The sequence below is a fragment of the Pyxicephalus adspersus genome, chromosome 3 (assembly GCF_032062135.1).
Source record: "Pyxicephalus adspersus chromosome 3, UCB_Pads_2.0, whole genome shotgun sequence".
NCBI lineage: Eukaryota > Metazoa > Chordata > Amphibia > Anura > Pyxicephalidae > Pyxicephalus > Pyxicephalus adspersus.
In genome coordinates, this window is record NC_092860.1 from 19550880 (window position 1) to 19578741 (window position 27862).

Consider the following 27862-nt stretch of genomic DNA (forward strand, 5'->3'; position numbering starts at 1 on the left):
TACAATGAAAATTATATTTTAGGATATTTGGGTCCAGTTTGGCGTTTGTGTTTTAGTTGCTCGTCTGGTTGCTTATTGTCCCCTTGCATGGGGCATGTAACCTAATTGTCCCATAATACTGACACATTGCCACCTGTGTCACAAACTTATCCACTTGTATCTGTATTTTATTTTATTGATCTTTATTTTTATTATATATATTTATATGGTGTTGCCTATTGGACTGGCTCGAAAGAATAGCCTCACAATTAAAAAAAACGTAATTAGATTATTAGAACTTTATGACTTTTCTTTAGGTAAACTACTATGTTTCCTTAATAAAGAGAAAGTTTTTAGGTTGCAAATGAAATGACTGTGCACATTGGGGTAACTAATGACCATTATGTTTCAGTTCATTAAAAAGAAGCCATTAGTTGCTATGAGTTACCGGTTCAAAGATTAAGCGCAGTCACGTGACTAAAGAACCTGCCAGACTAGTAAACACTGCAGAGCGGACACTGTTGACGTCACCAACCGGAGGAGGAGCACGTGATCTCCGGTCACAAGGCGGATCACATGACTGAAGTCATATGAGTGAGGAAATTGGAAAGGAGAACAGCGAAGGAAGTTAGTCGCTGGCTGTGCTGTGCAGAGAGGAGAGGGGGAGGTGAGCTCCTATGTCTGATATGAGAAGAATTATGTATGGATGTGCTGTTTGTTCAGAAGCTGACATTTATTCTATTTGGAGCTAAGGGTATGGGGAGCTGGTGCTGATATATACAGTGCTTCTTCTATGCAGAGTTCATGGTATATAGAATATTAGTACTTAGATTCTGTGGACATGTTATGCATGGATTTATATAGTCAATAATGTCCTAAGAAAGTACCCAGCATAGTCTAGGTCCGATCCCAACCCCCAGGATGTTTTTGGGATGTTGGAAGAAACCCACACAAGCATTATGGAGAATATACAAACTCCATGCAGATTGTGTCCTGGGTGGGAATTGAACCTGCAACCCCTGTGCTGCAAGGTGGCAATGCTCAGCTAATTCTAATTTTTATATTCACACAGTATTTATATAGCGTCAACATATTACACAGCGCTGTACAAAGTACATAGTCTTGTCACTAACTGTTCCTCAAAGGAGCTCACAATCTAATGTCCCCACCATAGTCATATGTCTTTAACACAGCCTAAGGTCAATTTTGGGGGGAAGCCAATTAACCCAACTGCATGTTTTTGGAATGTAGGAGGAAACCCATGCAAACACAAGGTGTACATACAAACTCCATGCAGATGTTGTCCTGGCTGAGATTTGAACCTGGGACCCAGGGCTGCAAAGGTCTGAGTTCTAACCACTGAGCCACTGTGCTGCTAATGAGATCGGGGCAGCCACCTGATCACCTTGTTTATCTGAACTGATCCCATTTATATTTCAATCCTCCCACATAAAGGGGCCCGACGTTTATTGTCATGAGAAGACAAATATATAAAGGATTAGGTAACCTGTTTTGATAACTCTTTGTTTTGTATAACAAGCAGATCTGACTCGATTGACTAAACAGAAATGTTCTCTGAACATGGTGCATGATGGGAGTGCGGTAGGTATGGCTTGTCTGAGCAAAGCACCCTAAGAACCTGTACTGATGACATCAAACGCTTCTGAAATCAGAAATCATTACCAGGTCCATCTGACCTGCTTCAAGCTGGTTTTACATTCCTATAGATCAGTATCTGCATGCAGGCTGTACAGCACATGGCACGCTGGCATTGCTGCTCATCATTGACTAATACGTTTTCTTAAGCGTTCCTTAACTCAGAATTTTTACTTTACATAAAAGTGTAGACAACCCTTGTCTTTAAAGTAAAAATTCTCTTTGTGTGTTTTTGCTTGTATTATTTAAATACAGTTAAAATGAGTTAAAATGCAAATCTTCTAATAAAAGAAAAGTCTGCACTTGAAATGTTTACAAGTGCCATTGTGGAGCAGAATCATGTCCTCTGAAATACATTGGAGTGAAATGGTTCGGGGCAGGATAGAAGTCGGGGTCAGTCCGCTGGAGCTCAGAGTTGGGCTAAAAATATTTTTCACAGTCAGATTATTGAAATGTAATTGGTGATGCAGAATCAAAGGGAGCAGTGTGTGAATAAACCAAATCTGATCTGATTCTGGTCTATCGGTATATTTCTATTTTGGAGATTCCAAATATAATCAAACGCTGCAGATTAACAAACTAGCAACCAGCAAGATTGTGTTATCTGTAACCATGCATGTTTTTCTCTGGTTATAACATTTCCCCATCTTTCCCTTTAGAATGCGTTCTCTCCTGCTGTGCGCTGTGCTCTTGGGAGCTCTTTTACTCGATGCTGCACCCCCAAACGATGAAATTAAATACTTGCCAGGGTTGAGAAAGCAGCCATTATTCCGCCAATTCTCAGGCTACCTGGATATACCTGAAGGAAAACATCTTCACTATTGGTAGCTAGCACCTTCAGTTGTATTCTGTCTCCTATTGTATATCAATATTTGGTAAATCCCTATAACTCTCATTATTAAAGGTTTGTTGAATCCCAGAAGGATCCCAGCACTAGCCCTTTGGTCCTGTGGCTGAATGGAGGTCCTGGTTGTAGCTCTTTGGATGGCTTATTGACAGAACATGGTCCTTTCCTGGTATGTTGTTGTGCTCGGGTATTTGTTTAAATAGAAAGTGGCCAGCTGCCAGGTCATTTCAGAATGGGAGGGGTGATTCACAATGCAGAATTCCCCTGCAGTCAGCCTTACTTCCTAGTGCATATTTTCCATTTTAAGAATAAACTGTCTTGCATTTTTTTACAGCTTAAGTTTATTTTGCAAAAATCAAAACATCAGTTTGCATAGACAAAGTCTTAACATATCAAATATACATGTGATCATTTCCAGATAAAGACATAAGTAATCCAAACTGCTGGTAAACTGCCTTTGCAATGTTAATAAAGATTGAACAAATAAACAGCCAGTGTGACTAGTCATACAAAATATCCTAATATAGAAAAATTACAAATATATAAACAAACAAAAGGGTAGGGAAAGGAGGAGTACCTGGGGGAAGGAAAGGGGGTAAGACAGTGGTAAAATCCATGAATTCTCAAATATCAGCAATTAATTGCCTCATATAAAATTCTTTGTGATAATTGGCTAAAACCAAACTAGTTTCTAAACATTTCTTGTTCAATGGAGAGTCAGTAGCGACCCTCTGGCAGCTCTTTGAGTTTAATCAGCCTATCATTTGGCTGTACAAGGCCCATGTATTGAAAATACACCCAACATGCCCAGGTAGTATTAAAACGGTCAATTCTATTGTGCAGTTGCTCTGGCTTCTTCCATGAGATATGTCTTGTACTTAATAAGCCATGATTGTATAGATCGCACATTGAAATATTTCCAGTAAATAGGGATCAAAGATTTGTCCGCATTTACCAAATGATTTGTAATAGATGATTTTTGTTTTCTTAGAGAAAACTGACTAATATGTAATAATAAAGTGGGGTGGACAAATTGGTAGTGTTAGATTGAAGAAGGATTCTTGGATCTGTGTAATGTAGTTTATGGCTAAATGAGAAGTAACATCGGCTATTGAAAACCTCCTGTTTTCATCTATTTAGGAAGATCGTCAAACTGATTATATTTAGCAATGTCACTGACCTCCTATATGGAATTTTTAGTAGACCGTAAAGCTGTCAATTGTTTTTACCTGGCTTCTTGCATTTTCAGATCCAGCCAGATGGAATATCTCTAGAATACAATGACTATTCCTGGAATAAGGTATTGCCTTTTTTACAAGTATTATAATTTTCATGGTTGTTTTCAGTATTTGGATTTACAGTAGTTCTGTAAATTGTTTTTCAGATTGCTAATGTTCTGTACCTTGAGGCTCCAGCTGGTGTGGGCTTCTCCTACTCCGACGACAAAAATTATAAAACAAATGACACAGAGGTGAGCATTGATTCATATTGTCCTCATTTGCGTACTTTTTTTTTTTTTCCCCCCAGACAGCATTGCTACAATTGGTAAACCTGTGTAACATTCATCAACAAATGGCAAATCAGTCCTCTACTCCAGGTGGTGCTAGGGTAGGAGATTCAATAACTAATTTCAATTGGTATTCAATATCATGTTTGGATCTGCAGTGTATTCAAGCAAGTGATTTCGAGTTCCTTGACATAAAAAAAATGTCTATTAACATTAATTAAAAATACACAAATGGTGTTATGTGTGCACCTCAACCCCACTTTACCATTACAATAGAAAAATTAGCATACTTTTGTGGTGACATTTTACTGACATTGAAAAGCTGCTATGAAGTGATTGTTCAGGTGGTCATGGACTTAAGTTTTTCTCGTCAGTCCTTCCTTGTTTCATTTAACTTGTTCTGGTATGCGATGCCTAATTGTATATCTTGTGAGAAGTAGGACAGTGATGATTATATTGGGTGGAGTGGGTCATTGATTCAGTAAATAGAACTAAATAGAAATTAAAGCGTATGGATTTGGAAAGGAATTTTATTATTCTATTACATGTCTGACTTGTCGTTGCTGCTGTTTTTTTTTAAACACTATATATTATCAGCAAGCAACTTTTCCCCAATTGTCTTCTAAGATGGCACATCATGAAGTGTAGCTAAATCCATGGAACTGAATACAAACTAACTAACTAGCACATAAGGCTCTTCAGAGGCCAAGCAGATATACAATTTACTCAGCAATGGCATTACTGAATAACTCTCTAGAGGTTTCCCTAAAGTCAATCTGGACCATCTTTCTCCAACCTGTCTTGTTTGTTAATGTCAATAAGCAGGGCTACATTTTTTAAAAATGAAAACATTACTCAGTGCTCAACCCAGAAATTTTTTTAAGTTGGGTGGGAAGAAATTGTAGGTGGGTGGCAGCCCCTGTATTGTGACCAAACTCTTTAGTAACCACCCAAAAACAGCCGGGTGGGTGCTAAAAAGTGCTGGGTGGTGCGCCCAGCTAAAAGGGCCTGGGGAGAACCCTGCATTACTGCTATGTGGATCTAGCACAGGAGATGTTTGGAATGTAACTCTGGCTGTTCATAGATAAAGATTTGATATGCTTTGCTTTGTGTTGATGTGCACATAATAATAATATTAATAAAACAGGATATATATAGTGCCAACATATTGTGCAGGACTGTAAATTAAATAGGGATACTTCTACCTATTAAGGTGAATGCTTTTAATTTGAATAGCTAATGGGGGAGGGGGAGGTGTTTTTATATACACTTCTTTTTTTCCCCCTCTTTTTTTCATTTTTAACCCTTTTGCCCCTGCAGGTTGCCCACAACAACTATCTGGCTTTGAAGCAGTTTTATACACTTTTTCCTGAATACAGTCAAAATGAACTTTACATAACAGGTGAAAGTTACGGTGGCGTGTACGTTCCATCTTTGGCTGTGGAGGTCTCACAGGATTCCTCTATAAACCTCAAGGTGAGATAAATGAGATGGTATGAATTCATATGCATGATAGAGTTTTTAGTTTTGGCTTCTTACATGGTATGAACCAAAATGGTCAGATCTCCTCATCTGCATATTTTTTATTTCTTTGACATAAACTGTGTTCAACACAGAAATGTTATTTAAGATGGGTGGGAAGAAACTGATCGAACTCATCAGTGACCAACCATAAACTGCTGGGTGGTTACTGAAAAGTGCCGGGTGGTGTGCTGGGGAGAACACTAATAAACTTGTCAAGCCACAAACCTGGAAAAATGATGCAGCAAGTTAACATTTTATAAGCCAAAGAATCAATATAGCAGCCATGCATCTAGCATTTTCAAAAGATTAGTTAAAAATTGCATCTTTTGTGTTTTCTCTGTGACAAGTTTTCTTATGATATTTTACAACATATAAATGGATAAAAAAAATTTTTCCCTCGTAGCTCATATTTTCTTATTTTGTAAACAATATGATTGTAACAAAATCCTCTTTCCCCACTTTCAGGGAATTGCTGTTGGCAACGGATTAAGTAGTTATGAGACCAATGATAACTCGCTGATTTACTTAGCCTATTACCATGGAATATTGGGCAGCAAGTATGTAAAATAATTTCCTTTTAATTTTCTGACGGTTTCTATTAATCATGATTTAACCTAAAACAGTTTTACCTCTGTGTTGCTGTCAGCGACCCACTATTCTGGGCCAACACATCCTCTGAGTTCTAATTCTTTCCTACTGTATCCAGAACTAAAAAAAGAAAGCAGTTTAGAGTATAGACATACTTTAACTATAACAAAACTGGTGAGATAAGTTGGCAGAGTGCTATACATAACTTCTGAAAACAGCATGCTTTATTAATGTCTGCTTGTGATTTTCAACATACATGATTAAGGGACTAAAATCCAAAGAATTAAAGGCACAGACCAGGGACAGCCAATTTGGGAAGCAAATCCCCCAGGGAGGAGATAAGGTGGACTCTACCCGATGTCCTGCAGCATCTAATGCACACCGTGAAGAGCTCTGTGTGTAGGAAAATTACGTTTATCAATGTCTGTACAGATGAGCCTGTACAATTGTACAAAACTGACGATAAAATAAAGATATATATTTAGGAGCTCCTGGACTGTCATACTTCCATTGTGGACCAGAAATGTATGTAAAATTGGGGTGTTTGGATCACAGCTCTCTGCATGCTTGTTTTACAATCTTTGAATCTGTAATATGTGATGGATGTATGAGGATAACTGAACTGAAGCTTGCTAAAAAAAACAGTTGTTTCATACTACTATCATGACAAATTTCTGTTTAACATCATCATTTCCTAAAAGAAGTATTTCATTATATGGCTACATACAGATATAACCAACCCTTTTCTACTTCTTGATAAGTGACCTGTGCTTTTTGGTTTCTTGCAGCCTATGGGAAGGACTGCAGAAATTGTGTTGCCAAGGAGGGAAATGTCATTTTTACAATAACCCAGACACCAACTGCTCTCTACAGGTAAGTGTATCCTGAAAAAAGAATTCATAAGATATTTGTTCCCCTGTTGGGTTGATTTACTATTGCATCCTTACGTGGTGATGGTATGTCGCATAGACCGGAAGTAGGTACTTTTCCAATCTTTCCAACAAGTAGGTACTTATCTCTTTTACAAGGTACAATGACGTCAGTAAAGGCAAATATATTTGGAAGCGCAGTTGCTAGAACATGTGTTGTTTTTACTCATCTGTTTTCATATCCTATTAACGCCTAAAGCGGTTTATTTTTTATGATGCTGTCACAAACACCATTGGCGAGGGCAGAGATTTATTTTTTTTATGCACTTTTAAAAACAGGTTTTGGTTGGTAAAACACTCTAGAACATAACTATTTGTAAGTTGGTACTTGACTTTTTGAACTTGAACTTACTGTTCTGTACACAGGTCCAAGAAGCAATGCATGATGTGTATAGCACAGGACTGAACATTTACAATCTGTATGAGGCTTGTGCTGGAGGAGCTCCTGGCGAGGTTCGGTATGTAGTTTTATATTATATTCATGGCAGAGGTTTTCCAAAGATTGACACAATGGAACACATTAGTGCTATTTGTTCTTGTGATAAGAAAACCTGAAATGTATTCAGGTTCAGAAGAATGTATATCCTAGAAATTGAATACCTGTCAAGAAATAGGTGATCCATTAATCATTTCATGATATAGGTAGGTTTGATGGTATCTACAGACTTTTCACTGTGTATTGTATCTACCGATTTGTGGCCATCTTCATTGGTTATTTGGCTGTTTGTTCCATAAATAGAGATACCGGATTTACAGGTTTTATTCATTCCACAGGGATAAAGGAGACCACATTGCTGTACATTTCCCAGGACTGCTATCACCAAAGATGCACTGGCACTTTCATAAGGTAACTGAGTTTAGTTGTCGGCCATCCTTATTTTCCTCCTTCCCTTAACATTGACATAACATATACTTGCTAAGTCAGTGGATGCAACATTAAAACTTGAATTGAAAAATGATGTGCAGAAAAATTAAATCATTGGTTTTACTTGAATCTGTACTCCAGCATTACCTAAAGTCTTGTGCAGTAGTTTGGAATCCCTCCGTAACCCACACTAAAATTTGCTTACCCTGATTTACTGAACACCGTGATCTTAACACAGTATGTGGTAGAAGTTATAGCAAGTCACATGGAGTCCCCTCTCCTCTCTTGGCTGGAGAATGTCTAACATTAATTAGCTCTTTCTTCCTTGGCTAAGCTGTCCTCAGTTCAACCTTTTCATTCATTGGATTTCAGCTCTTAAGATAATAGCTCGTCATTACTTGTGGGTGATGCTTTGGGAGATGTTGAAAAGTAACCCTCCCATTAATGGTCACACCCATCAATCCAAGGCATTTTGATTTGTGCAGAACACCTTATAAAAGCAGCCCTCTGCTTGGTATGCAAGAATTTTGCATTTAAAAATCAGCTTACTTGCTAAGAGGAAAATGAGAAACCAGCAAAGTCACAATTTAAACAGATTAAACTTTAACATATTGTAGAATGGTATTAATGCTGACACGTTCTCTTTTCTGTTTGTGGAACAGAAATTGGTCCTTCTATCCACTCTCAATAAGCCTGTCAGATTGGACCCTCCCTGTGTGAACAGTACAGCTTCCAGCAACTTCCTAAATGACCCCTATGTGAGGAAGGCATTGCATGTATCCCAAGATGTCAATAAATGGGAAGTCTGCAGGTAAGAAGACCCCAGGAAACACCAGCAACCATCACCATCGCCTGCATATGCATTAGTAAACTAATATCTGTTGCTGATAACCAATGTAGTCTAACATTGGCAACCAATGTTTCTTATCCAATTGCCTTCCCTCACTGATCACTTTTTCCACTTTAGTTGATACAATATAACTTTATCAAATCTGATAAAATAATGAAGGCCTATTGGTGTGTGTATCCAAAATAATATTAGGCACCGTGGGGTCAGTTACTGTATAAAATCCTCACTGTGGAGCCCAGACATTCATTAACTTCTGGAGCAAGCTGTGCTTTGATATTCAAAAAGAAACAACTCGAGAGTTTGTCTTGGTCATTAAAGAGTTATAAGAGGCTGCAGAATAGGATCACCCACAACCCCAGCAGTATTTAGCAAAATATTTCTTTTGTGAGTCATGCAAACCGCCCCCTCCCTCCTCCAAGCCTCCATCCTGCACAGGAGCAAGCAGGGAAGCCCTGTCTGATGTCCTTAACCCAGGGACTGCCTTTATCCCTTTTTGTATTGCTCATTTTAATTTGACTTTAGATTGTGTAGTAGTTGACTGAAGACCCAATTTTTATTTTTATTCTTTCTGCATTTATATAACACCTGCAAGTCTTGCACCTTTCACAGCCTGTGCCCAGGTAGTGAAAGGAGAAGCAGACTAGTAAGAAAATTGGTTACTCAGCTTTCTCCTGTCAGCATACTCTATGCTGGCAAAACTGTACATCACCTTGGGCTTCTCTCTTTCCTTCTAAGCTTTATTTACAAACCTATATATGTGTGTGTTCTGCATTATTCATTTTTCCTTTAGTCCTTAACACTGAACCTAACCTGAAGAAAATATTTATTATAAACCCTCTGTTTTTTTTTTTTTATTCTGAATGTGCCATATTACTTGAAGGGTAATCTAGGTGTCTGCAATTCACGTTCCACGTATATATTTCCTGATAACTATTTATATAGCAGACTTTCACCATCCTACATCCCTCTAGGGATGTAGCTAACATTAAATATATAGATTCTGCACTACCTAGTGTCTTATAATACCATTAACTATCCCACCGAAAGGAAAGTTCTTGGCATTGACTGGCACCAGACATTGTCCAGCCTACATTTTTTTTATGTGGCCATTATGCAGAGATCCCTCTCTTCTATTTTATGTTATCCAAAATTCAGCAGAAGTGATGGAAATTTCAAAGTGGGTGTAAATGCCTATATCCTCCTTCATAGACTGGAATAAGGTTGACAATTATGCTAGGGAGTTAAAGTATATGTGTCATAACAATCTACAGTCACCAAGCACTCATAATTAAAATATCACTTTTCATATCACAAACCTTAAAGCTTTTTTATACTTATACATTTTTTGATATATCTTTTTTTATAATACACTGTAACAGTAATGTACATTTTTCAGTATTTGTATACTTTTGCTTGGAGTTGAAGTTAAAAATGTATTTGAAGTTCTGTCATGTAATATGAACGCTCCTAATCCAATACCCTAACAAGTAACTCATTAATACATTTTAAAAAAATCTCTTGCAGTTTTGATGTTTACCGAAACTATGGGCGTGTATATGAGAGCATGAAGGAGCACTACCTAAAACTGCTCAGCACTATGGTGAGACACATTGCATTTGTTGTATATATTGGATGTTATGAAAGCCTTGTCATAGGGGACACACTGATGAGCCTGTCCAGACTTGTACAAACTTGTCTTTCTTTTTTAGAAATACAGAATCCTTGTATACAATGGAGATGTAGACATGGCCTGCAACTTCTTGGGTGATCAGTGGTTTGTGGATTCTCTACAACAAAAGGTAGTTACTGCCCTGATTCTTTTGATTTTCAGACCGCCAGCACTGTCACAACCTTGACACTGAAGCACACAGTGTACTTGTGCTTCTCCTCTCCTCTGGAGCACAGCTTCAAATAAAGTAAAACAATGACAGAGTGGTGTTTATGGATGACTAAGGTATTATTAATATTAATAAACTGGACTTATATAGTGCAAACATATTGCATAGTGCTGTACATTAAATAGGGGTTGCAAACGACAGACAAATACAGACAGTGACACTGGAAGAGAAGAGGACCCTGCCCCGAGGAGCTTACAATCTAGGAGGTGGGGAAAGTAACACACAATAGGAGGGGAGATATGTTGTGGTGGTAAGTAATGAGGCTTTCAAAAGACAGAAGAAGATGGTTAGGCAAGTTTAAAAAACAAACGAGTTTTCAGTGCTCTTTTTAAATGAGCAGAAAGTAGGAGCAATCCGAATAGGACAAGGAAGACCATTCCAGAGAGTTGGGGCAGCTCTAGATAAGTCTTGGAGCTGTGCGTGTGATGAGGTTATGAGTTATAAGTCTAACTTTCTAGGATACAGTGGGCACGGATTATATAGGCAGATATCTTCATTTTGCCCTAAAGGAGCAGGTAATTGTCTCTTAAAATTTATTTTGTCAGCTAGGAGCAGCCAATACAGGTTCTTGCTCAGTTCAGCTATAATATGTAATGTTTAAAATTTAGGGTGTTTAGGTCTGTCTGCCTTTAGAATATTTTATGATTTTTGCCTTCTGATGATCAGTTGCAGGTACAGCGCCGACCATGGCTTTACAATGATGGAGACCAGCAGCAAATTGGTGGATTTGTAAAGGAATTTTCCAACCTGACCTTCCTTACAATTAAGGTGTGTGTTATAGATCTGTATGAGCCTGCGGTCTATATTGCTTTTTTTTTTTTTTTTTATCTGTTCCTAAAATCTTTTTCAGCTGTGAATAACCTCAGAGTTTGTGCTAGGGATGCCAAGAAGGTACATCTCAGACTTCACAGCTAAAGGAAAGCAGGGGATGCTACAAGCTGCTCAGCAGAGGGCAGACAACGAATTCTATTCTTCTTGCTGCTGAGAGTGACACCATTGAAGTGAATAAACAGAGTGTGTCATACTGAGGTGAAGCGCAGCCTGGGATCGGCCACATAAGCGTCTAGTAACAGTTACGCTGTTCAGTAATCATTGCCATCAATCAGAAATCACTCTCCATTATTATGATGGCTTTTTTTTTCCCTGTGAACCAGAGGTTAGTAGAAGATGCCTTGACATGCATGATGTATTGACAATGTGAAGGGACTACCAGAGACCCAAGGTATTCCATAGAATCACAGAGGGTACCAAGGTCATGGAATAACTATGTAATGTTTAATGTGCTTTGTCCTAAAAAGTGAAGGGAAGTTTTGGTTCTTAGTTTAAAGGAACACTGGTTACATTACCTTCACAGTCAAAAGTGTAAGATTGGTGTATTGCTTTACAAATCCTGCAATTTGGGGTTGGTCCTCGTCCTCATACATCCATGCATTGTAGGGTACCCGCATCTATAAAAAAACACAGTGCAGTGTGAAAACTAGGATATAATATGCTAACAGATATCACTTATATAGCAGATGACAATTTTATGTTCATTATTTGATAACAATAAGACCTTGTTGTAAAATATCAAGTTATTATAAGCCTGGTGTAAAAGCTTGTGTTATTGTTGTACCTCCTGACACCCCTTTATGTAACTATTATGTCCTGCAATGACTTTGGAACAGTAGGAGGAACCACCGCAACAAGTGGAGGGATCTGCTTAGATCAGTCTGATCAGTCAATTTGGATTGGAACCAGGGGATCTGCTTTTAACAAACGGGCCAACTGACGTGTGTTCATAAAGCTGTCTTCCTTTCAGGTTAGTTTCTTTTTAGTTCTTGTGGACCTCTTTGAAATAGTCACTTTAATTTACTTAAAAAATGGTCACCTGTGTCCGTATTTTTCACTCATTTACTATTCTGCGTGGCACAAATACAGAAGGAATGGGAAGATTTTCCTCACTTCTTTTTCCATCTACACCAATTTAATAGACTATGTGTAAGGATGAAACTTTCAAAAAGAGACACAGAGAGCAATGAAAGTTGGCTTCACCAATTTTGTACTGCATACAAACTTACATATAGATACACTTACCTCCTGATTAAGAGAGTGCACGAACCACTCAATACCTAGAAAATTGCAAGCCATGTCTGTATCCCCGCTGTATACAAAAATACGGTAGCCCTAGAGGTAAGGAAAACTCATCAACTTGGCTTATAAATGGAAAAAAAACATGGGCTTATATATAAATATAAAAGACCATTACGAAAATCTGTGCAATAAAGTGATCAATCACTGATCAATACTTATAGTCTACTGCTCTTTGTTCACCATTATTATTTCTTTTTACCAGTGGCAGAATTACCACTACAGCAACTCACTTGGTTGCTATCAGGCCCAGGAACAGGAGAGTGTAAGCCATATCAGAACTAAGTTAAATGCATGCATAGGCTGAGAAATTTATAGGCATCGACTTGCTTTGCTGTCAAAGGACTCCTTTTTCTGCTGGCCTGGGCAAGATACTGGAAGGTTACTTTTTGGCACAACCAAGTCAGCATAATTTTAGCCCAAACTCCTGGCAATGGAGCCTTTTTTGGGTGTTTATGGTCCACTTTAATAACGCACAACATTGTAGACTCTGCTATTGCTCTTCAAACCATTGCAATAATCCAGGAATCTGTTATTTGACAAAATAATTTGTCATATAAAGAAAATATTTTCCAATACGAGAAGTTGTGAAGGTTATAAAAATACATTCTCTACCACTTCCAGGAATCTGTGTCATTAGTGATATTTTCTAAATACAGGACTGTCGTTCCATGCCTGGAGCAAGCTTGGGAAGCAGAAAGTAAGCCCCGGGACAGGGGAATCATTCGATAAATCAATGTAAAGTATGTCGCTTGTGTTAAATGAGGTCAGAGAAAAATGTTTACAAAGTAACTTTTATAAGGTTTGAAGAACACAGAAATCCTTCAAGCTCTTATAGGGTATTCGATGCTTTTACGTTTTTAATACTTGTTCAAATTTGTACGAAATGATTTGTTTTGATTGGAGTGCAGAGATGGTAATACATCTTTCAGATTTATATTTATGTCTGTGCCTCCCCACTAGAGATTCTTTCCGATGTCTGATATCAGATTCCCAGAGAGTGATGGCAATTCCATACAGTTCCTTAAGGATCTTCTTAGGAATTTAGAATGAACAAATTGAAACCAATGTCAGTCCTGCTATATGACATGGAACATAAACTTATTTGAACTTTGATAATTTGGTCTTTTTATTTATAAATATAAAAATTATCCTCTAGAGCTGATGTGGCTGCCACGTGTTCCTATAAAATCTATCCTAAAGTGTTTTAACAATCTGTGTTTTGGGTGTTTTTAAACATCAGATTTCATACTTATTCGATAGAACCGGCTTGTCCAACTTTTTTAGCTAGCGGCTAAAATACCCAAAAGGTAATGTGGAGTGTGAGGCATAGAAAATGAATGCATGGTATTTTGTAGTCAATGTGGAAAAATAAACCCTGCATTTCTAATATCCAGAGTGCAGTGATCCAGAATCTGTGCAGCACAATGTCTGGTCTACAATGTGTAACACACAGCAGACCAACTTACATTGGTGCTCAATGTATTGCTCCTTAACCTTGGATGTATGTGGTTAAGTAACCCCTCACATTTGTTATCACTGTATTGCCCCTATACCTTTGTGCCTCCTGATTTAAAATATCCAGTCTTACACAGGCAATACACAACAGTTGGCATGCTCACACAGTGGAATATATAGCCACTCTTGACAATGATGGGAAACGGCTGCTATACAAGCGAAGGGAGGAGAGCACAGTGGGGTGACCCTTGCTTGTCCCCCTGCTGTATAGAACAGAACGGGCACTGCAACACAAGTGTACAAAGCCTTAGGTGGCATCTCCTTCATCTCCTGAGCCTAAAACCACTACCTACCACCCCACCTTGCAGATCCAGCATGCAAGTAAGTATCCCATTGCATGACAAGGGTGGTATTATAAACAGGGTACGAGTGGTATGCTCTCCTGCTGCCTTTTATTAATATTATTATTAAACAGGATTTATATAGCGCCAACATATTACGCAGCGCTGTACATTAAATAGGGGTTGCAAATGACAGACTAATACAGAAGGTTTTGATACTTGTGTCATCCAAACACGGTACATTCATTTTTATTGGTTTCTTTAATTTTGACAACTTTTTCAATTTCTGTTGGACAAAAAAAGAACAATTACTTTTGTGGTTCATGCTTTAACCAAAACATATCTCCAGTCTGTGGATCAGCACCGAGTGTCATTCAACCAACTTTCCATAAACTCACTGGGCCTGATTTATTAAAAATCCCCTAGACTGGAGAAGATAGATAATCCTGGGAGAACCGGGGTGATCCAGCAAACCTAGAATTAATATATTCTTCTAAAATATTTTGCTAATAGTTAGCAACTGTTTTCAATCCTGGAGCAGATCTATTCCATGTTTGCTTATCACCCAGGTTCTCCCACGATAGTCTATCTTCTCCAGTCCTGGAGAGGTTTTATAAATCAGGCCCAGGTAGTACATCATCATGCTGCAGTGGACACACAGGAAAATGCTACAATGAGTGTTGCTGCCATCACTACAAGAGCACTATTATCATCAGCCTAATAAATCCAGCAATGACTGGAGGAACGAGGGGCACAGCCAGGGCGTCATGTGACCAGACCAGCATACCTGTAATGTTAATTGAAAGGTCATGGAATATCTCCAACTCTTTCAGCTACACAGCACTACTTCATCAGTCATTTGTTTAGGTGATACTGCTTGGCTTTATACCAGTGGAATCAGAATGTAATCATTCCATCATTGCTTGGACATGGAAGCTCTATTCCGGTATGATTTGTATTAAGAATATATTAATTAGTAAAGTTTTGCCAAATAGGCTTCAAACACTTTATGCTGCTTAGCTTTTCAAACTTGCTTACCCGTCGTCTTCTGTTCCCTAAAACCCTCACTGCTTCCCACCACTCCTTATCTCCCCTCCTATTGTGTGCTACTATCTTAGATTGTAACCTACTAGATTGTAAGCTCTTCAGGGGAGAGTCCTCTCCTCCTATATCACTGTCTGTATTAGTCTGTCATTTGCAATCCCTATTTAATGTACAGCGCTGCGTAATATATTGCTGCTATATAAATTCTGTTTATAAATAATAATATTAATAATAATAATAATAATAATAATAAGCTCTTCTGCTTAGGGTCCTCTCCTGCTCCTGTGTCACTCTCTGTTTCTGTCTGTCATTTGCAACCCCTATTTAATGTACAGCTCTGCGTAGTATGTTGGCAATATACACAAACTGTCTAATAATAATGATAATAGTAATAATAATAACATGCACACTCGTGTGTTCTGTTACATGTATATGGTGTACATGGTGCTCCATGTTTTGTACATCACTATTGTTACCTGCTTGAACATGATGGAACTCTATATATATCTGAATATAACATAATTTGTAAAAACTGTATTTGTTAATGTTCTCTCAAATTTAACCTCTGCGTTTATGATTTAAGTGAAAATCTTTAATAAAAATCATTGAAAAGTAAAAATATAATAAATAGTGTGGAAGATATTTGCAAAATATTGTACAGAATGAATTAGTGGTGTACAGAGCTTATTATAAATGAGAAAACCTCTTCAGTGAGAGGTGAAAATCTTTAATAACAATCAAATTATGAAGTTGTGATTAATTCCTACCTGTTATGTTTAAATGTGTTACCTATGGTACTGTGCAATTTTATATAAACCCTTGTATTTTGTGTACTTACAGCAAGAAAACGGGAATGGGCTTTAGTGGAGTATACTCCAGGATGATAGACCTTAATGTGATCTCCTAAATCCCTGTAAAATACATGTAAATAGAAAATTAGTAGTTCCTCATCAGCTGCATTATAAAAATGGATTTATTTTTGTTGGTTGAAATCTGAAAGCTTTTGCTTTTAATATTGTTTATTAATAAAGTTTTTTTTTAATATAACTTCACATCTATATAGCATGCTGATACTTTAAACTATATCTTAATATACCCTGTTTCCCCAAAAATAAGACCTACCCCAAAAATAGGCCCTAGCATGATTTTTCTGTATTTTGGAGGATGCTTGAAATACAAGCCCTACCCCGAAAATAAGCTACAATATATATAAATACATGGACAAGAGGTGCCCATTTAGGGGAAGTGCTATTGCTAGACATGAGAAATTAGGGCAAAAAGTTCTAAAGGGAATGGAGTCACAAGAAATTCAAGATGGAATTCAGCGTTTGGAGAGTTATGATGATGTTCAGGAAGATGATGATAAGACTTTATTTGAAAAAAGGTTGATTTTTGTTCCTGAATACCAAAAGAAATTTATGATGGATTTCAGGGTTTGGAGAGTTATGATGATGTTCCAGAATGACTATAATTGAATAAATCTTGTTTTTTTGCTTAAGAATAAATGTTGATGGTTGTTCATGAAAAAATAAGACATTCTCTGAAAAAAAGCCCTGACACATTTTTTGGAGCATACATTAATATAAGACACTGTCTTATTTTCGGGGAAACTGTAATCCATGAACATGTTTATTACCAGTATATAGAAAAATAAAAATAAAATATATTTAAAACAAAAAAAAATAAACTGTCACATCAAAGCTATTAGGAAAGATCGTCTAGGGAAAATACCTTATTTCATCAGGATTCCCATTCTCACATTTCTGGTACAAATTGTATGTATTTAGCCCGGAAGTACGGATTTGATAAAAAGCCACTCTTGCCTAGAATTAGAGAAACTCCATTATAGAAGCTCAGTTGTGTTTATGGAATTTATGGAAGTATTTATGGAAGCTCTGACTATTGAGCAGTCTCTCCCAATCTGTTAAATCCACAGGAACCCCTAAAATGACTTCCATAACTTAAGGAACCTTTGCATTGGGTGTCAGTGCCAAACATGCGAGGTGGAAGAACGTTACAATGGGTCTAAATGCCACCTTTAGGACAGCTTCAACAATCTCCAGTGTCATGCTGTGAAATATATATAAAGAGATAAAAATAAATGAGACCTAAATTGGGTTTTAGGTAGCAAATCAAGGATGGCATCAGTATCACTTCAATTTGCTGCTTAAAGTCCAGTTGATGCCTCATTTCTCTCTATAGACCTGCACCCCGCATATTATAGTTTGTGAATCATTTTGACTTGGAAAAGCATACAGAATATCTAAACCCAGGAACAAATATGTGATATGTTGCAGATTACTTTTTCCTTTGCTGTCTTTTTTGTTTTAGACTTTTTTTCCTTTATTTCTACATAGTGATCCCATCAATAACAACATGGCGCAACAGAAGTGTGGAGTACTGTATACCTTCCTTTATATTCAGAAAGGGTATTTAGAGGTACACAATCATAATCTGGGAAAGGTGGTTAAGGGTTACAAAAGGCATGTTTTTATTACTGGTTATGTTGGAGAGATTTTCCCTCATTTCGTATGCTGACCAGCTAGATAATAAGGAAAAGTCTTCTGCGGTTAGAAACAGCAAAACGATTGCTTTAAAATATTTAGTCTACAGAAAGTGAGTATAGTTCATGGGGTACATAGTCTGCCATGGCTAGTTTGCATAATAATATCTATAGGTAGCTGTGGCAGAAAGTTTGGCCCAGTTGGTGTTCAATGAATTCTGTGTCCACAAGCTTGGCTTCAAATACCAGTACAGTCTTGTGGGATCTGGCAATTTTGGGGCTTGGTTTTACTAATATTGTTAATATCTGGTTGTTTAGGAAACATCTGGGCATGCAGAATACTTTGTGTATCAGTCAGTTATAATAATGTATATAAAACTTACATTTAGAAAGCACGTTTGATCCTTGCTATTTATGAAGTCACACGTATCATTTTTACAGCAGGCAGCTTGCAATTCTGACCACGAGCTAAGGCAACAGAAGACAGACAATATGAAATTTTTGCACAGGCGCCATTTTTGTTCTTTCATTGGTAGACAGGACAGCTGTGATTATTCTTTGGCCCAATCTTTTAGGAAAGCCGTGCTTTGCCTATGCAAAAAAAAGCTTTTGCATAACCACCCTACCACCTCCAATTCCATTTAAAAGTAAATTGTCCTAACTACCATTCAATCCTAGGAAAATACAATGGTTCTGCCCCCCTATAAATATAATTTGAAAGCAAAGACTGGGGGGGGGGGTTAGCACAAAATGTTTGTATTGATTATACAACAAAATAAAAGAAAATTTGTGGCAACTCAAAGTACAAACACTATAATAATTTGGGGGGTCTTTCCTATTCAATAGCATGGGATAGCAGACCAATTAGCTAGACATAGTATACTCAAAATCATATAGGAGTGAGATCAATACAGCGTCCCATAGCCCGATGCGTTTCACCACTTAGGCTTCCTCAGGGGATGGGTTTGGGGTGGGTTACTTGGAGTAGCACCAACAGATATTTTCAAATTTGTGTTAGATCCAAAGCATCAGTACCATGTAAAAGAAAGAGAATCCTGTGCGGAGTTGTGTCCTGCGGAGTGCTGTGTTCACATAGCCCCCATTTTATGGGCATGAATAGGGCGTGTGATGTATAAAAGTGCACATGTGTGCACAGGATTCTCATTCTTTTATACTTGGTACTGATGCCTTTGGAACTAACACCAATTTATAAACATCTGTCAGTGCCACGCCAAGCAACCCATGCCAAATCCACAAATACCCTGGATCCAAGCCTGGCAATCTTCTGTTGCACTCATATACCAGGAACCTCCTATAAGCATACATTTCGTATAGCGCTTTCCAAGCATCCCCTAAAGAAGACTAAGCAGTAAAACGCGTTGGGCTATGAAACGCTGTCATTGATCTTCCTCTTAGACAGAGTATACTATGCTAGCTAATTGGTCTGCTATCTCATGCTATTAAATGGGAATGACCCCCAAATGATTATACAGTATTTGTACATTAAGTTGAGACAAATTTTCTTTTGGATAAAAGGAGTGGTAGGTAAGTAAAATGAAGGTAAGTAAAGGTCATTATACAGGTATATGAGGTATGAGCTTATTCAGTTATGTTTTTTGAGCCCCCTTTTAAAGAGTTCATAATTTTCATTTAAGGTTCTGAATGAGCATGGACAAGGGACCCAATATTCCTAGCTCTGATGGGCAATTTTACATCTTTTTGTTGTGTCAGTCTGCATGTCTGGAGCACATAGTATAGGGCCTTGTGGCTTGAGATGTGTTGGTGAAATGATGCAAAAGGTGTGAGACAGGATTTACATTTAAAAGTATTAATTTGTTTTAAAATAAAAGATAAGTTGCCTGTAATGAGAAGTTTTTTTAGATGTTAGAGAAGAAGGACAATCGGCCATGTTCCCAATCCACATAGAGGAGAGGACAGGATTCATTTGTTGAAAACAGGTTCACTGGATACAAATGTTGAGTATATTCAAACCTGTCCTTTCTTTTTGAAGAATATGAACGAACCTGACAGCCAATTGAACATTCATGGTGGAGAATGAATTACTGCCATTGATACATATGGACCTGGAAGATTCTCCACTAGTAAATGTCAGATTCACTGCTTTATAAATAAACCCCTTTGTTTTGCTTACTGAGATACTTATATGGGCCTTACATTATTTGCTGCCTGATTACATTAAATGTGTGATTTTCTCTGTTTGTCATAGAACGTGGTTTGCTCAAAATCCTATATTGCATTCCAAAAACATTTTTTACATTGTCTCTTTACATTCTGCTGGTATTTTAGAAACATTTCACTTACTCAGTGTCTATTAGGCCATGATAATAGGCAAAGTAAAGAAGAGAATTGGAATTTATGTCATAACTGGTCAGTCCATTCCCTATGGCGATTCCCTGCAAATATAAAATCATAGATTACATATAGAAATATGATGTAAGTTCTCCATTATCTAAAGAAACTTTTTATAGCACATCTCTAAACACATGAACATTTCTTGATTTAACTTTTTAGAAGAGCTCCCAATACGGAAAAATACCCGCCAGAAATCTATTATGCTTCTAACCACCAGTTTTGGCTGACAATACGTTGCCTTTGCTGTAGTGAAATGCTGAAAAGCATTGTTAGCCCTTTCTGCTAAACTGCAGAACTCTGCCAATCACCCATCTGCTCTGCGCCACTCCACTTACATACATTCATTTATTCTTCACAGCCTTGACTTCAAAGAGCCAGCCTACACACTGTTTGTAGGTAAGGGGCCCTTGGAAGATCTGGCATGGCTACATCAACAGGAACAGTTGGTGATGACATCATAGGTAGTAAGAAAAAGCTGTTTCCTACTACAGGAACAAGATAAAAGAAAAAAATGAAAGTGTTATGACATAATCGAGAGCAGTAGAGAAAGGTGAAATGGTTATTTGGGTCATGCATTCACAAATGCTTTATTGTGATGCAAAGAATAAAGTACAGAGGATTAAAGCATTTGAATCTTCTCCATTTATTGTGTTTTGCAGATCAGGCTGCTTTGCTCAAGACAAATGCTTATGGATAAAAATTGATCTTTGACACTATAGCAGATGTAATTTTGATGCCACGAGTGACTCAATTGTGATATTTTTAGCCCTTTACATTATTCCAAACATTTTATGTTACCTAGAGCAACATTAGCAGCCATCATGCAGGGGAAATGCGTAGGTGCTGCTCCCAAATAAAGACCTTAGGACAATGGCAGGTTATTATTAATAATAAACAGTATTTATATACTGCGAACATATTAGGCAGCGCTGTACAATAAATAGGGGTTGCAAATGACAGACAGATACAAACAATGACACAGGAGGACCCTTGGCAAAAGAGCTTACAATTTATTAGGAGGGGGAAGTACCACACAATAGGTGGCAGGTTGTTAATTTGTGTATTGATGGGAAGAATTGAGATGGTTTCCCTAGTCGCTGGTCAATGGCTGCTTGCCATGAACAGGACAGATCAGCCAGCCGTCTACTCTACTGGTGGCATGGCCCACTTTTCACATACAAAGGCCATCCATGTATCCTCTGGGATAAATTGATTCTGAGTAACTCTTACGGTATGAAAATTAGGTCTCACCTTCAAGTTTATACTAACATCCTTTGACAATTCAACAGCCAGCCTTGGAACATAAAAGCCTCCATAGCTTTCCCCAGCAATGTAAAAATCATTGTCTTTGAACTCTGGGAAAAGGCGGAAAAAATCTTTCAATGCCATATGGTTATCCCAAGCAACCTGGAAAAGAAAAGGAGTCATGCGTAAGATATCTAACAGGGTAAGATACCATTACCTATAGGATGCCATTAAACAATAGAAATGCAATTCTGTTTTAATGAATGCAAACTGAGTCTCTAGTAGGGATAAAGTAATTTTGCTAATTTTCCATCTGGTATTTGGTCTTGCATCACAGCAAGTTGATACCATGCCATGGCAGGGCCATGTTAGACCTTTTGCTGTGTAACATTGATTTGCTAATCAATTACAGTTATTTGGTGATCAATGACTTTGTTCATAAGACTCACTCAAAAGTAATAAAAAAAGTGAACATATGAAAGTTTTGATTGTTTTGTTAGAACCAAATTTAGGTAAATTGTGAACAAGTTTGTCACTGTTGCTGTACCTAAAAACTATGATGCTCTGTAACACCAGATATTGCTTTATGTCATTCCCCACACTTGTACTTTTATAAATTTTGTGTATCTATCATGCCATTCTTAAAGTTTTATGAAAAGGCAACTTCACCTAGTGTATCTTTTTTTTTCTTAATTTTTTATATTAGCAAAGGTCTGCCACAGCTCTCCCCAGCTTCCTATGGTATTTTAGGGACAATAGATTGTCCAGTAGCCTTCCAAATGGGCAAAATACATATTAAAATGGTACCCTATTGACTTCAGTACAATTTGAATTTAAAACTGGAATTTATAGAATATATTTGCTTTAAATATAAAAAATTGGATTTGAATCATGAGATGTGATACATACTCATGGTTTTTACTACTTTTAATCAAAATTTAGCTTATAGTTTTACATTTTACAAAAACTTTCCCATGCATGGCGTGAGTGTCAGAGATAACACATTTAGAATTATCTTATCATTTAATGCTTTCTATCTAGTGGACCTGACACCCAGATCTAATCACATCCACTGCAACTTTGATAGACACATGACCATTTCTACTGATATTTGACACCATTCCTAATGATTGTATCAACATAGCACCATATTTTGGACGTTCAGTATTACCTACATTATTATTACAGTTCAGTATTACAGTATTATTATTAGTCTCTGTTTTAGGAAATGTTAGGCTACGTACACACTTACAATGGTTCTCGTCCGATAATCAGCTCAGGGCCGATATCGGACGAGAATCTGGTGTGTGTACAGCGCCTGTTGTCCATTGTCCGAACGACCGCCCTGGCTGATCTATGAACGATGGGCAACTAAAGATCCTAATGGAAGTAAAGGGCCAGAGCACACACCAGGTTGCCTCTCCGTTGTTCTCCCCCTCCCCTCTCCATAAAGTAGAACGGTGCTGTATGTACAGCACTCGTTCATGCATCGTGTAGTCGTTTGTCATTGGAAAGGATCGTGAAAGGAACAATTATTGCACGTGTGTATGCAGCCTCAGGGATAAAGTGTTTATATACTATGAAGTTTTAGACAAATGGTCAAAAGCCAACTTTTCATATAATTTGGTGGCCAAGCTGTACAAAATCTAAAAAAAAAAAAAGACAATCCACCCAAGACAAAAGTTGGTTTGACAGTCTGACTTAATGTAAAAAGGCAGAACACAGTAAGCTGCATTGTAAAGAAAAGTAGAGCTTCTCGGATTACCTTCTGTCTAAGGTACTGAAATTCTAAATACAATGCTCTAGGCAATGCACTTTGTTCTTTGTCCTACCGAAAACTCTAAGGTGAGAATTGGAATCAAAAGTGTAGGTAGAAACCAAACACGTTTTATTTTACTAGAATATGGCAGCGGCTAATCTGGCAATCAAATATCTTCAAGATACTCAGGGAATTTAAGTTGAACTCATTATTATTTTTATACAGTATTTATATAGCACCAACATATCACAAAGTGCTGTACAAAGTCCATAGTCGTGTCACTAGCTGTCCCACAAAGCAGCCCACAATCTAATGTCCCTACCATAGTCATATGTCATTATTACAGTCTAGAGTCAATTTGGGGGGGGGGGGTGGGGGCATTTAACCTAACTGTGTGTTTTTGGAATGAGGTAAGAAACTGGAGTACCAAGAGCACAGGGAAAACCTTCAAACTCCATGCAGATAGAGCCCCGGCTGAGATTTTAACCTGGACCTAGTGCTGCAAAGGCCGGAGTGCTAACCACTGAGCCACCGTGCTGCCAATTGTCCATTCTTACTGTGAACATATCTTTGTGGAGCTCCGCAGGTCTATTTTACTACCTTAAAACACTTTAGAGATGGCTAATACAAGCGATACCAAAAGTCAAAAAGATATCTATAACAGTATGTTACAAGAGAAATAATACATATTCATACCTGTGTGTCATTTATTTGATAACGTTTATCATCAGAATAAGATTATCCAACACCAGCTGGGGTTTCCAGGTACAGCATATTTGCAATCTAAAATAAGAAGTATGAAAGCACTTTTGGTAGAAGAAGCTCACAATGAATCTCATATATTTTGTTAACTATTAAGTGATGTGATATATTTTTGGAGGGATTAGCATTATCTGTGTTATTACCGGTGTTATTGTGCCTTTATTGGACTCATTACTAAGTAATCTTTTATTTGGGGATTTCACAAGTTTCCCAGTGGACAGTCAAAATTATATAATAAACCAATAATAATACGTATATTTTAGTCAATATTTCCGGAAGGAAATATATGTGCCTGCTAGATATATTTACCTTTTGACAGCCATTACTTACTTTATGTCAAAAGATTATGCTCTATTAATATTTAAGATTATTTAAGTTTATCAAGTAGTATATTACAGGTGGCATGGTACTGTGTGTAAAGCAAGCAAGTATTACCTTATTCCAGGAATGGGGGTTTTTCTTGAGTGTGTTGCCATCTTCTTGTACCTTTTAGGAAGAAGTAACGAAAAAAGTGTTTACAACGTAATCAACTAAAATGATCAACTTTTTTCACTTAATGCTTTTCCATAATTTTTGATTCAGATACAGTAGGTCTGATTTATTACAGCTCTCCAAGGCTGAAGAGGATTGACTTCATCAGTGAAGCTGGGTGATCCAGCAAACTTTGAATGATTCAATCCTGGACCAGATCCATTCCAGATTTTCTGTATCACCCAGCTTCACTGATGATAGTATATCCAGTCCAGCCTTGGAGATCTTTAATAAATCAGGCCCAGTGAAAACAAAGACAGTTTCCAAAGCCAACCAGCATTTTCAGAAGGAAGTGACTTATAGTAGCCCCTGCATTACTCCATATTAGATGTTCTTTAATGTAGAACTTTATTATAAGAATTATGGAAAGTACTATTACTGACTTTTAGAAATGCCATTTGCTATGCCGATGTTATGCTGAACTACTGGCTTTAAATAGTTACTCAGATTGATAAAGTAATGCAAATCATGATTCTATCAGCAGAAACAAAAGACATACCAGGAAAGGACCATGTCCTGTCAGGAAACCATCAAGAGAGCTGCAGCCAGGACCTCCATTCAACCACAAGACCACGGGACTAGCACTGGGATTTTGCTGGGACTCCACAAACCTGCACAAAGTTTAAAACGTACAAATCTATGAGAGAGGGAAACTTTGTGGAAGGTAGGACAGAAAGTGTTAGATATGAAGGAACTCACCAATAATGTAAATATTTGCCCCCTGGTACATTCAGATACCCGGAGTACTGCAGGAAGGATGGCTGCTCATCCAGGCCAGGCAAGAAGGCGATCTGATCTTTCTGGGGAGCAGCTTGTATAGAAAATATCACTAAACATATAGTGCAGAGTAGAAGGATCATCTGAAACATCCAGAAACAGAAGTACAGATTTTAGGTACTCAGTTCTTGTCCTGCTCATCACCAACTAAGCTGAATAATTTTTTTTACTGGTGGTAACTATAATTTATGATAAAGTTAATCAAATGATCCTATCCTATGATCCTAAATGATTTTACATTATAAAAAAACTCCATCTGTATTAATAATGATTTACTTCCTAAAGTTTCAAGGTTTCAGACAGTGGAAGAAAACATGGATCACATAAACCTAATTAAATTTAATTTACAGCATTTTTAGACACATTATTGTGACCGGCGCACAGTGAATATTACAATCAATATGAATTATATAAGATATGAATTATATAATAATTATTTATGAATATATAGGATAAGGATAAGACATATATCAAATCTGACCCACATGAAGTACATATGGGATTCAAAAGATAGGTAGGAAGCCATACATCATATCAAAACTTTACTTTGAAAAGTTTTGGATTTATGCTGCAGCAAGTCCAGCACTTATATAAAATATTCGCACATTGTTACAGCAAGATGCATTACAGAGGGGTTTATTCTCTTTTTTTCTGTACACTAAACAGAAGTATTCTCTGTCTGTCTTTTTAAGTAATTACAACAGAAACACAAAACAACTACAGGAATAATCTAAGAAAATGCTGCTGTAGATAATATTTTCCCACACTGATATTATTAGTTTAATGTAAATCACCTGTGAGTATTGAAGAGTTTCTATTGTAACTTTTTCAACTCACTGAAAATGTAAATCTTTTGAGTATTCTAAATTATTACCCTATTCCATAAACATAGTGGTAGGTTTATTGGCTTTACCCAACTGGCCTTTGGCTGTGTTATGGACATTTGACTTTGAGTATGGCAGGGAAATTAGACATTAAAATGTGAGCTTTTCCGAGGAACAGTTGCATAGTAACATAGTAAATCAGGCTGAAAAAAGACATAAGTCCATCAAGTTCAACCACTAGGGAAATAAACATATCCCAGATATAAAACCCTATGGTCCAGAGGAAGGCAAGAAAAAAAATCAAAATGTGCCTCCCAGGTCAATTTAATAGATACCAATGGTCTTTTTGGTTATCTGCAAGGGTGACATTCTTCCCAGTAAGAAGCATTCCAACTACTGACCACCACACTAATGTACTGTGAGTTGTGAATATAACCTGGGTGACCTGGGTAAATAATCACATATCCTAGTGCTTCTGGACCTTTCTAATCTGGGGGAACCCATTGTAATAAGGTTCAGGTCTTCAGGGAACCCCTGCTGTATATACTATATAAACATCTCATAGTACGTTAGTGTGATGGTCAGTAGGAACAATACATGTTACATTGCTGGCCAGGGGGAAGAATATCACTCTTATGGATAGCCAAAAAGATCATTGGTGTCACCTAAACTGACCTGAGAGGTACAATTGGCTCATTACTCAAGGAAAAAAAAAGAACATACGGTGAGGAACACCAATTTTTGTAGCGGGATTTTTTAGGCCAATATCAACAACTTTTTTCTGGGTTCAAGGGATGTGGCCTATGTGATATATACCATATGTTTAGGTGGAAATCTTCTTCTTTGTTCATTACTCAAGGAACCTCTAGAGGAACCCTGGATTTAAAATACTGATATAACCTATTGGAACTGATTTTAATGAGTTTCTAAACTGTCCAAAACAAAGAAACAAAATATGCTTTGGCTATGCATTTACAGTACCTAAGTTTTTGCAAGATAAAGCTATTGAAGCTGCAACAGCATCCAGAGGTTTTCTAAACACATAACCCTGCACCATAACTTCAAAATAACACTGTTCCTTGTGCTGCCTACAATAACTTATAGTACAAAATAAGTATTTATTATCGTAAATAATATCACAAACCTTGGCTCCTCTGGGTTCTGTTTCTCGTACACTACAATAAACAGAAGCTTCAGTTGGCATTTTATAGGGCAGATAGGACAGTGATACTTTATCAGTCACATCTTGAAAAACCACTTCATCTCAAAAAAAGATGATCGCACTAACATGGTGTTATCATACATTTTAATCTTTCCTGCTGCACACTTTATATATTAAATGACACAAAGGACAAATAAATGTAAATTTCCTAGTCATACTTTTGAACATGTTGAAAAACAAAAATCAACATTAAAAACCAAGTGTCATGCTTGGACATTACATATAGATAATGCTTTAAGATTACATTTGA

General features: G+C 37.3%; 2 protein-coding genes across 2 annotated transcripts; one reads left to right on the plus strand and one right to left on the minus strand.

Annotated features, from left to right (window-relative positions):
- Positions 1 to 512: 512 nt before the first annotated feature.
- On the plus strand, positions 513 to 11558 carry CTSA (cathepsin A). Its single transcript, XM_072403215.1, has 14 exons — positions 513 to 646; positions 2295 to 2459; positions 2540 to 2651; positions 3732 to 3782; positions 3867 to 3953; positions 5310 to 5465; positions 5979 to 6070; positions 6890 to 6974; positions 7397 to 7488; positions 7805 to 7877; positions 8558 to 8706; positions 10270 to 10345; positions 10455 to 10544; positions 11310 to 11558. Exons 2-14 carry the CDS (start codon positions 2296 to 2298, stop codon positions 11556 to 11558), a joined length of 1476 nt encoding a protein of 491 aa, XP_072259316.1. The 5' UTR covers positions 513 to 646; position 2295.
- Positions 11559 to 14744: 3186 nt separating this feature from the next.
- Positions 14745 to 27606, minus strand: LOC140325392 (lysosomal protective protein-like). Its single transcript, XM_072403216.1, has 11 exons — positions 27535 to 27606; positions 25489 to 25649; positions 25289 to 25400; positions 24694 to 24744; positions 24193 to 24279; positions 21744 to 21899; positions 20442 to 20533; positions 18503 to 18587; positions 17348 to 17439; positions 16455 to 16527; positions 14745 to 14858 (listed from the first exon to the last, which is right to left on the minus strand). Exons 6-11 carry the CDS (start codon positions 21879 to 21881, stop codon positions 14745 to 14747), a joined length of 594 nt encoding a protein of 197 aa, XP_072259317.1. The 5' UTR covers positions 21882 to 21899; positions 24193 to 24279; positions 24694 to 24744; positions 25289 to 25400; positions 25489 to 25649; positions 27535 to 27606.
- Between the last annotated feature and the right edge of the window lie 256 nt (positions 27607 to 27862).

Excerpts from the sequence above, each read along its gene's own strand:
- CTSA (XM_072403215.1), top strand. The coding sequence starts at position 2,296 with ATGCGTTCTCTCCTGCTGTGCGCTGTGCTCTTGGGAGCTCTTTTACTC. Across the intron at positions 6,975-7,396 it reads ACACCAACTGCTCTCTACAG|GTCCAAGAAGCAATGCATGA; the intron begins GTAAGTGTATCC and ends TTCTGTACACAG. Across the intron at positions 10,545-11,309 it reads TGGATTCTCTACAACAAAAG|TTGCAGGTACAGCGCCGACC; the intron begins GTAGTTACTGCC and ends TCTGATGATCAG.
- LOC140325392 (XM_072403216.1), bottom strand. The coding sequence starts at position 21,881 with ATGGCATTGAAAGATTTTTTCCGCCTTTTCCCAGAGTTCAAAGACAAT. Across the intron at positions 18,588-20,441 it reads CATGGCCTAATAGACACTGA|CTCGTGGTCAGAATTGCAAG; the intron begins GTAAGTGAAATG and ends CTGTTGCCTTAG. Across the intron at positions 16,528-17,347 it reads GGGAATCCTGATGAAATAAG|GGATTTAGGAGATCACATTA; the intron begins GTATTTTCCCTA and ends TGTATTTTACAG.